This window comes from Ciconia boyciana, chromosome 8 (genome assembly GCF_034638445.1).
Source record: "Ciconia boyciana chromosome 8, ASM3463844v1, whole genome shotgun sequence".
NCBI lineage: Eukaryota > Metazoa > Chordata > Aves > Ciconiiformes > Ciconiidae > Ciconia > Ciconia boyciana.
Genome location: NC_132941.1, coordinates 30,469,439 through 30,480,567, shown reverse-complemented (window position 1 = coordinate 30,480,567; position 11,129 = coordinate 30,469,439). Strand labels below are relative to the sequence as shown.

Sequence of the window (11,129 nt, the reverse complement as noted above, 5' to 3'; positions counted from 1 at the left end):
GCTTGTTTCTGGAAACAAGCACCAGCAGAAGTACCCTTCAGCTTCACAGTCTGCTGCCATCACAACAGACATCGGCAGTCGAACTTTTGTGGACTCTACATCCTGCTACAAACACATCTGCTTCTCCAGCTGTCCTGCTCCTACTCATTTTTTGACCTTCCCAACCTCCTTTCCTCTTCTGCCCTTTCTACCCAGATCACTCTATTCTCCACAAGTGAAAAACGCAAACAAACAAAGGCGATTCAGGGCATCACCAGGGCTGAAATGAACTCAACTGCTTTGGAAGAATGCTCTATAACTTTTTACCAAACTCTTATCTTTAAAGGCTGCTTTTCAGAGGGTACGTAAAACACACTTCCTACTCTAACTGGGAAGCAAGCATCATTTGCTAGTTGATTCTTCTGCACATTACACTGCCAGGACTGTGATGGAAGTAGTGTAACATTCGGGGTGGGAAAGCCACTAGTAAGTAATTCCTAGAGTAGGAATTTCAGGTAGTTGGTGAGGACATATCATAGAAAACACTTTATTTATGATTTACAAAATCTGTTATTGTTTCCAGATAACATAAAATGGAAAAAAAAATTCAAACATTTAAAGTCTACAGAAATCTAGAAGTTTAGATTATTTTCATGTGAGCATTCTCATTTATGGTATATAGTCACATGTGCTTTTACAGCCATTGAAAATAAAAAACATTCCTTCCACGACTTGAAACTAGCTCTTTTCTGAGCATACAAAAGACACTATATATTGCATTAAAGCAAACCTACACAACCTTGGAACCCATACGTCAAACTTACAAAGTTTAAGAAAGTTAGTTCTCTGAGGACTAGAACTCCAATACATTATAAAACTTTTTCCATGGGAGCCATTTATGTGAAAACAAACCAAAGAATAACTTTAAAGCCGACATAAAAATAAAAACATGGAATGAAGTTAATTTCTGGTGTTACTCGATTCAGTTATACCACGGGTCAATTTGGCCCGTGATCTGTAGAATCTGTCATGATTCTTCACAGTAAAAAAAAATACCAAAAACTTATTTAATAAAAGAATCAAATGAATTAGATGAACTAGGAAGAAATTGTGAGAAAGATTTCAAATTAAAACTATGCTTTCCACCAGCATTAAATAAATTCAATCTTCTTAAATGCATATTGATTTAAAGCTCTCAAAGCAAATTTATTTTGTCAAATTAGTATAAGCTGCAGACAAGAATGAGCTATTATAATGCCAATATTACCTTATTCAAGCAGATTAACTCTTGCTAATCATTAAATTACACATCTGGCCTGCCGCATATTCTTAGTTTGTAAAAAGTTCTAATTAGCTATTTGAAAGTGTTCAGGGTGATAGCTGAATATTCGCTGTGCGTAAGGATCACTGTCCGTTGCCATTTTTTGTCCCGTGTAATGGTGGTAGCTCTCCGGATGAAAGTGTTCACAGTGAACGCTAATCCATTCTTTTTCAGTACTGTATCTTTCTGCTTCGGCAAGTATTCTAGTGAGAGCCATGATATAACTCAAAGCCATCTGAAGGGTCTCATACTTGGACAGCTTCTTATCTTGACCCCACTGTGGAACCACCTTTCTCAAACGATCAAAGGCTGTGTTCAGTCCTTGCATCCGTCTTCTCTCCCTGGCATTGGCAGCCAGTCTTCTCTTTGCAGCATTCTCCATTCTTTCTGAACTGCACTTCACCACACAGCCTGGTCCACTTCTGCACTGGATGTCTGATTCTATGCCTGAATCCAAATGACTGGATTTACAGGTTTTCATATTTGATGCAACTTCCGTTTCACACACACAAAGATTACTTTTTAAAAATTAGGTGTCTAAAAAGTGGTAGGGAAAGCACTCATGTGAGTAGCCTGCGTAACTCTTGAATCTGTTTCCAGATATCAATGATGGGATATTTTTCTTAGCATCTAAAAAAAAAAAAATAAAATGAAAGGTCTTCTGGTTCTTCTGGAAATGTCTGGAAATCACTTCTTATTATTTAAAGAAAGAATAAAGAGTTTTTAATGTCTTACGCTTTCATTCTTTTAATTTCTTTAAACTCAAAGAGAGAGAAAACAATGAAATCTCCATTCTCCAAATGTACGTTACTGAAGAAAATGGTCCATTTAATCCAAAAAGGATCTTAATGGATTAAAAACACATCAATTCCAAATGACCATTTCAAATGAAATAAGTTCTGATTCAGTTTAGGAGAGTATTTTGAAAGGATGAACTCTTGCGATCCAAAGACATAACTTCGTAACAGAAATCTCTTCTTTCTTGACTCCTGCCGGCAAGCAATGATTGTGTCTTACAGACAAGATGAGGCTTTATAGAAACTGCAAAAGCTAAACAGGTGGTAGCAGGTGGGCGGGCGGCACTCTGCTTCCATCCCAGTACCTTCCCACCCTGGGAACTACAGGGGTAAAAAAAAACAAAACAGTAAAATCCGAACATTACAGCCTTCATCTGTTGAGAAGTCTTCCAAAGCCATTCTGTCCAGCCCTAACAACTTGCCATCTGGAGTAGTGTCTGGCTGGCCCCACAAGAGTCTGGGCAGTTAAGCAAAAGATCCTTTCAATGGATAATCTGTTGCAACTCAGGAAAAAAAAATCTCTGTGCATTGTAGTATTTGTACATTAAAACGTGAAAATTCTGGTTAGATAGTATTAAGAGTAGAAGAAATAACTGTTCTAATGAAACAGAGGAAAATTAGCTTAATGGTATATGGCCACGAATACTACTGTTTTGCACTATATGGTACCAAAATAAGTAGACTCAAATTATTAGAAACCCTTCAGGACTCACAATTTTAATATTGTATAAAGTACACAACATTGCAGAGAGAGTAGTACCCTGAGAAAAATGGGAATTATGTATTCGCCTGTCAGCAAATCCAATGTCATTAAATAATCTGAAATATATTTGAACAGTTAAAATGTAGCTATGGATTTATCTAATAAAAATTGTAAAAATATTTGATAGGTTGGGACACAGACATACACAAAAACATGTAAATATACAAATAGTCTGAAAACCGCCCTTTTTATTACACCATATTAAAGTATATGTGTGGTTTATGTGAATTTTTTAAAAAATTTGTCTTTTTAGTAATATTCCTAAATAGATAAAGAGAATAAAGGAGGATGTGAAAAAAATAAATCTGCTTGCTGGCAGTAAGGAATCATTTTTGCTACCAATTGTAATTATAGAGAAGCCACCATACACACATTCACACCCCATAATCAAAACATCTTTGTTTTACTGTACTTGTATTACTAAAACCATTATCTACATAAACTTACACGGAAATATCATATGATCATTTTATGACATACACAAAAGGTAAAAAAAAAAACTGCCACACAATGATTTATTATCTGTATTGATTTCAAACTTAATTAAATTGTTACCAGCATTCATAAATTACTAACTTTTTTCATTAGAGACTGAATACTGTATATTTATTTAGAACTATAGCTCAATTGTTTTCATTATGACTCCAAAACTTGGTGTGGTTGTAAACAGCTGATTAATCCCTAGCAGAAGCAATGACAATGAAATGAGGTTGAATAATCCAAAAACAATAGGATGCAATTGAACACTAATGGACTCCAGCATGACAGATGTTGAACGTAGGCTGTTACGCCCAGTTGCTCTGCTCTTAATATTCTGAATCCTAATGGTCTTGAACAGAGATGATAGTTGGGGTAGGGAGTCTCCATTATTCCATTATCAAAATGTATGCCACATCTTCAATTTTTAAAGACGTACAACTGCATCACGTTTCATTTTAAATGTTCAACATTCCTACCTGTGTGCATTGACCTATTCTCCCAAACATAAAGAACTACTACCATGCATTAAAATGCTACTTTCTGAATGACAATTTCTGATTACTTGTGTGTGTGAGAGAGTTGAGAACAGCACCTTTCAGAAAAACCACATAACCATATGTCTTTCACAGAAGGATCAGCAATTAGAACTTGTGAGATATTTCTTTTTCTGAAGACGCTTCACGGGAAGTATTGCATGTGCAGCAGAAAAAAAAATACACCTCTGATCTTCATGCTATTGCTAGAGCATATTTTAGTGCTACAGCCTTCTATGCCCAAATAAGTTTGTTAGTTAAATCCTTTGTCTCTTAAAACAAATCTCAAGGGATTTTTTAATGTAAAAGAACACAATAAAATTAAGGTGTTTTGTAGGTTAATAAATATTGTGCATTCTCATGAGATAGGTATTACTCAATTCAGATAATTAATCACTCAGTGTTAACAGTGCTGTTAACTTCATATCAGAAATATGAAAAGCACCCCCATAAAATATCATATGGTAAAATACCATATTTTCTCATTTGTCAGTAGTTTTCCTATTTTTAACTTAATATGTCCTGCCAGTATGAATTACAATGAAGACTTCAAATATATTGAAAATCACAGTTCTTAAAAATTTTGTATTTTACTCCACTAATACATAGTAACATAGTACACAACAGTGCTGCTAATTTTCCCCTTCCTAATTGATTCACCACCATTCTCATGCTTTGACTAATAATACATTGATAAAATCTCAGGAGAGAAGCTGTGATTTATCTCTCTTACTGAACAAATTGTAACTTTACCTTAAATGATTTACTACCAAATCACAGGACAAGGGCCCAAATCCATCTGGAATAAAAAAGAAACCCTAACAGGATTTTATAGCTTATAGGCAAGGCTAAAAACTGTTCCTTGGCAGAACAAAATGCCTGCTTTTCCTCATTTACATTTTTTTAAGTTTCTGCTTTATGAAAGAGAAATAAGAAAAGTAAGTATTAAGATCTTGTCCACACCAATTAATTTAGTTCATTTGCATAGCCCATGAGCCATATGAAAATACGTTATCTCAAGCTAGAAAATGAACTGCTTTATTGCTCAGTCAATAATAGAAAGATTATCAGTGAAATTTTCCCAGGTTTCCTTCACCTGATTTGATTTCCTCTATATTTCAGCTTGTCTCAGTTATTGCTTATGTAATTCTATTCCCTCCTCCATTTATTTTTAATAATTTCTCAGAGATCTTATTCTTCGAAATAATTTTTCAAATGATTCTCAAGATTTTTATGATATAAGTTTTCAAAAAGCTATTAATATATTCTGATGTGATATACTGCTGTGGTGCTAAAAACCTTCCTAGATCCCAACTTATATTAGTCCCATCTTTATTGTACGTCAATCACTTCTCAAGAATTTCTATTTTACTCTTATTTTATTGTCATAACATAATCTTAAGCCAGAAGAAAATTCGAATCACCAGAAAGAAGTTCTATGTCTACTCAATTACTCAGATTTCAATCTTTGAATCTCTAACTATGCAGGTACAAATTTAGTGCTATTCCATGACCCTAGCACCATTATTCTTGATTCATATTTTAATTCTAAACCAGTATATTTAATCAAAATATTATGTTTTTCTCAGAGAAAAACAAGAAAGACAGGTAAGAATGCTATTTCAGTCATAAACCAAATCATTATGTCATCTTTAAGTAACTACTGATATTAGGAAAATAAGGGATAGTTTCAGGCCATTAAAGAAATTAACTAGTTTCAGGATTTATGACTACATACAGAAATACATCAAAAATTGTCTGCTAGATATCCAAGTTAATAACTCAGATGCGATTATCACAGCACCCACTAAGAAGAGCTGGATATCTTCCATGTGTACTACTATGGAAAACACAATCTAATTACTTTTGTTGTGGAATGACTGTGGCCAAACACTAATTTTTAATCAGAAATGTTACTTTCACTTCCTTTTAAGTCTAATTCCTCGATACTTTCTCTTCTCTAGTTGTACTAAAAATAACATATACAAGCAATATATCAAAGCAAGAATCTTACCTTGTCCTTCTAGCCAGAACTCACTATTCCATCTCAGGTAGATCCTTTCTAAAAGCCTCATCAAGACTTCTTACCACTGTAGTTTATACTGAGCAAAGCTGAAAGACTGGCATGCCGTATGCTGCTTAATTAAGAGCAGGTGGGTAACTACCAAAATATGACCATCCTTAAGGGCCCTATTTCTAGTAATATTTGACTCAGCTCATGAGACAGGCTAGAAATCCATGGTGTGCAGAATAATGTATTTTCCGTCCTTGGTTATTTACATTGTTTTCCCTATCACGGCTATAGGACAATCAGAAAACAGAACAATTCACAAGTGAATGTTGTTTCCTGAACTGAAAGGAAATTTATACACTAACTCATACTGGGTAGTTGAATAGCAATCTACAGCAGTTAAGATGAGTTTACAATCATTTCACCTAGTGCTTCCCAACCTCATACTGGACACCCTTTTCTACAGAGTGCTTAGAACATTTCATTTTCCGCTTAAGTCTCCCTGGGGTGAGCTTTTCCTTCTAATAGTTGAATAAGTAAGTCTCCCAACCACACTTAAGGCTCTACTTGCCATACTATACTCCAGCTATCATTTTTTCTCAATTTACCCATTTCTCTTTGCCAGTTATCCTTTTCTGTTCCACATTATCCTTCTTAAGTAGCTTTCCCTCAGGTAAGGCTCAAAAAGCATAGCTTTCCCCAGTGATCCTGCACAGAACACCCTTTCAACAGAACTTTGTTTTAAAGCATGCTTCTACAACAGGAGATCTAAAACCTCCTAAAAAAAAAAAGATGAGAAAGGGTTCATTTTATCATGGTACTAGAGGAACATCTTTTGAACCTTTAACTATCTAAAATATTTCTCACCTATATTATGTATTGAATATGATTACTGTTGCATACATATATATACACACATACGTATACATGACAGCTCATGAAAAGAAAGAAGTTTCCACTTAGAATGATATTGCAACCCATTGCACCACTAAAGCAGCAAAAAAAGCTTTGACATATCATTACAAAGCTAGCAAATTTTCTGAGTTCTTGATGTCATATAGGTTCTCGTGTGCTTAAAAATATAGTTATCTACCAATGTCAATTCCACCTGTGCATGCTCAGAGATCTGCAAAAGCTCGCCTGAAGTTTTTCACAAAGGGACCTATAGGCAACACACACAGGGGACACACAGTTACCTGGCATAATGTTCACCATGCAGCTAGCATTATGCAAGGAAGCTTGGATAATGAAGTAGTACAGCTGTGTAAATTTTGCTCTACAGCTGAACTAACTAGCCTGGGCAAAACACTGATCCTCTGTTCCTGCTTCAACCATGAATTAACTTGTTCAGCACTAGCTTCAGTAGCACTGGGCAGTACAACTATGCCCACAGCAACCACTTCAAAAAAATTAAAATTACTGGTTTGGCATTACATAGGTATTCTGGCACAGGCAAGAGCAGAATCCATCTATTTAAGACGTAATTCAGTTTCTTTAACCATCTTTTCTTTTCCTATATACCCAATTTCAATGAGGCAAGAGTTTCCAGAGAAGACCTTCCTTTACTATATAGCTTGAGACTTACCAAAAGCACTATCTATGCTATGCACCAATAAACAGATGAAGGAAGGGATCTAGTTTACCCTCCTGACTCCAGACAGGAATTACTGGTTTTATGATCTCTGACAGATGTTTTTCTAACCTGTTCTGAAAAACCTCTAACAGGGTAACTAGCAGCATAAGTGATAAATTATTATCTTTTAATATACCAGGTAGCTCAGGATTAGGAAGACGAAGTAGGTGGTTGCAACATGTTTCCTCAGCTGATTTGACCATATTTCCTCACAGCAGAAGGAAGTGTAAACTCAGGACTCTTGGGTTCAACTCCAGATTCTGGAGGGAGCAGTACTCCAGGGGTTATTTATCTCTTGGTCCTGACTTCTGTCTGCTGTGGCCCCTACACTCTCTAACTTTTTCAGGTGTCTCTCATCTAGTTGTCATCCTGCCCATTCCTCACTCCTGTGCACCACAATCACCTCTGTAAATATAAGGGGATCTTTGAGATTACAGGGAGATAAACTCCCATGTTTCACCTCCTGTGCCCAGTGCCCTCCAAATACAATGAGATGCTCCTTTTAACCTCAAACCTAGATGTTTGTTCCAAATGGATTCTGCAGAGATGGTAACAGCCAAAGCCCAACAATTTATGAACCAGCATATGTGAACTAGGATTCATGCACTTATTTTCAAAAGTTTATAAATGTAACTAATTTTAATGAGATCCCTGGCACTGAAGCAACACCAGTGCTACAAACAAAACAAAATCAAAGAATCCTAAGCTTTTTACAAAGAATGGATGAACTACAGCTTCTTAATAGGAAAATCAGCTCAGTGTTCTTCCTTAATCAAAAGATATGGTCAATCTCAAGCAACAAAGGTAATGCAGTTTTGGATGTCATCTCATCTTAGCAGAGGGTGTGATTTGTTATTACATCTTATCTGCTAAAACTTCAGGCTTTTGCTGAAACAGGTGGTCTTACTCCTTTCCTGGCCCTAGGTGCTTGCTTCCTCCCAAACACTGGCAAGGTAGGCAATAATGCAGCCATAGGGTGAGTCAGTTCCCCAACCTGACTTTGTGAAAAAACATTCTTTTGTACACTGTAGTAACTAACTCTTAAATTATCTATTTGCTATGCCATCTGAAGCATAAGAAACACATTAATGTTATTGCAAACAATCACTGTTTAAAAAAAAAAAAACAACATAATTTTAGTTGTCCTATGTTTTAAAAAACTATTTATTTTTTTAATTAGACAAAAAAATACCAAGATCATTCACAAGTTAGCCTTCAAAATTCATTTTTTCTTTGGAATTCAGAATGAAAACCACAAAAATTTCTAAACACAGAAACTGAACAGGTAACTATGCTGAGACACAGTTTGGAATTTCATCCTGGAATGAAATTACTTCCCTAGAAGTATCTATATTTTTTTTTCAGTGCAAGCATCACATTTACCAAAATTCCTCCTAAAAATATGTCTAATCCTATACCTAAAATGGCAAATACTGTAATTTCCAATTCATTTATGCCTGTATTCAACCTACTTGCTAATCAGTAACTATGTATTCTACTTGGGCTTTGTTGAGAGCAGCGGTTTCCAGCTTTCACAAAACCATGGGCAACAATGCTAACTATATGTTGCAGACATTGTAGCAGGTTCTTGCAGCTGTGGGGTGTTAGGGCTCTCCCCAGCCAGCTGTTAAATGTAATTGATGTGTGAAAAGACAACTCTTTTTTATTTTCTCACAAACCTTTTTCTCTTAATATGTGGGGATTGTCTTGCTGATACACAGGTGAAAACTAAAGCTGTTCATACAATAGTAGAGACTCTTTGTATTGGCAATGAACTTATTTTATCACAGCCTAGGGAAGAGACAGCTGTTACACTAGTGGAGTTTTCTGTTTACTATTAAGGGGAGAAAGAGGAGTAGAGAAAGGGAGATATAAAAGGTGCTTCATGGTATCAAAGGAGAGGAATGTAAGAATGTGCTCCCACTGAGTTTCCCAGATACATCATCAGAAAAAGTCTTATTTAAAAATGAACAAACAAACAAGCAAACAATCTGCTTGCACATACAGATTTTGGTCAAGCAAGTAGCTTGACATACTTCAAAAGCAGAACAAAAAAAGAAAAATTGCAGCATTTTACCTATTGTATTAAAACTTTTCTGTATAATTTGTAACTGTCAAAAAAATTGCACTCTGTGAGTAGAAGCACTGTTTCTCTCCCTGGACACCAACAGCTAGTCCACTTCACTTCTAGTGAGTTCTTTTTCCTCATATGTCAACCTTCCATGGGACAGGACCAATAATGGACTCTACAAACATTCAGGCTTCTACTCCTTCCACCAAAGCACTGGAACATTCATTTTCTCCATTTCTTCCTACAGTGAAAAGTCACTGTCTATAGTCTATTCTTTTCTCTATCAAGAGGCATGAAGACCGTCAGGCTGAAGCTGACATCTTCCTAGCACCACAGAAAACTAAGGAGACATGTAAGTGGGTGCTTCAAGATAATCAATCTATGAAACGCTATTACCTGTGTGTAATTTCTATACCATAAAGACTTTGCAGTCTGCAACCTACAGCTGCTTCATTCGAAGTACAAAAAGAATTAATGTGCAGGAAAATACAAGGTAGTTTAAGTATGAAAATGAGTGTTGAAATTGTTGTAAATAGAAATACTTCTTGACAAGCAGACAAAACCCAAAACCCATAGAGAATGGTCCCTGTTTTGAGAAGCAGAAAAATGCACAAGAAAGAAGTTCTGTAAGGGATAAAATACAGTGTCTAATGCCATGAACCTGTAAAGACTTGAGTGTGTTTAATATTAAGACCTGAGTAATCCCACTGAATTCAATGGCAGCCTGCTTATAATATTTAAGATAAACACCAGCACTTGGAATTTCAGGGAAAAGAGGAAAAGCAAAGACAGACAATGGGGAAAAACAAGGACCACAAGATGAGATATAAGCAGAGATACAGGCAGGAACAGAAAGTGAAAATAAGAGGAAGATGAAAAACAAGGAAAGGTTTCAAGTGGGCTGAGCTGCAACAGTTTACAGGGGCTGGAGTCTATAATATTAAGAACTGTCTTTTTTTTTCCTTCTCAAACCCTTTGACTCCTTGTTATAACATGAAGAAGAGAATGTAATGCACTTTGGAAATTAATTACAGTTATACATCTGGTTCCTAACCAATTAGGAAGAAGACTCTCAAAACTCCTCATCTCCCAAAACATAATTAATGCTACAATTAAGGTTGCTTGCCCAAAACAAAACCGTGTATAGGTTGTGCCATATAGTTTATTGACTGAAATAAAAATATATGAAGAAACAATGGAGAGGGTGATGCCAAAGGATGCTGTAAGCTTTTTATAAAATAATTTTTCAGTTCACAAGGAGTTATTTTCTTGTGCAAACAGGCATAAAATTACTACCCACTGCCCTGCTTCTCATTGATTTCTACTTGGCACAGTTTGCCAGATGCTGTTCGGTCTAAGTGTTGCCTTGACCTCCACTGGTGACGCTGGCCCCTTTTTGCTTTGTTGCGCAGTATTTTCCCAGCAGGGAGGTCCCACCCTCTAATAGTTCAGTTGCAACTTTTGCTAAAGGCTTATAGGTTACCCATATGTTGTACTGGAGGAGCCAGCCTGACTGGAATTAACTCAGAAGTGGCGTCCAG

At 36.0% G+C, this 11,129-nt stretch overlaps 1 protein-coding gene across 1 annotated transcript; it reads right to left on the bottom strand.

Annotated features, from left to right (window-relative positions):
- Positions 1-1,325: 1,325 nt before the first annotated feature.
- On the bottom strand, positions 1,326-1,781 carry ATOH7 (atonal bHLH transcription factor 7). Its single transcript, XM_072870392.1, has one exon. The coding sequence runs from the start codon at positions 1,779-1,781 to the stop codon at positions 1,326-1,328; it is 456 nt and encodes a 151-aa protein (XP_072726493.1).
- Positions 1,782-11,129: the final 9,348 nt, after the last annotated feature.

What these genes read in the sequence shown, in the direction of transcription:
- ATOH7 (XM_072870392.1), bottom strand. Translation starts at nt 1,781, where the DNA reads ATGAAAACCTGTAAATCCAGTCATTTGGATTCAGGCATAGAATCAGAC.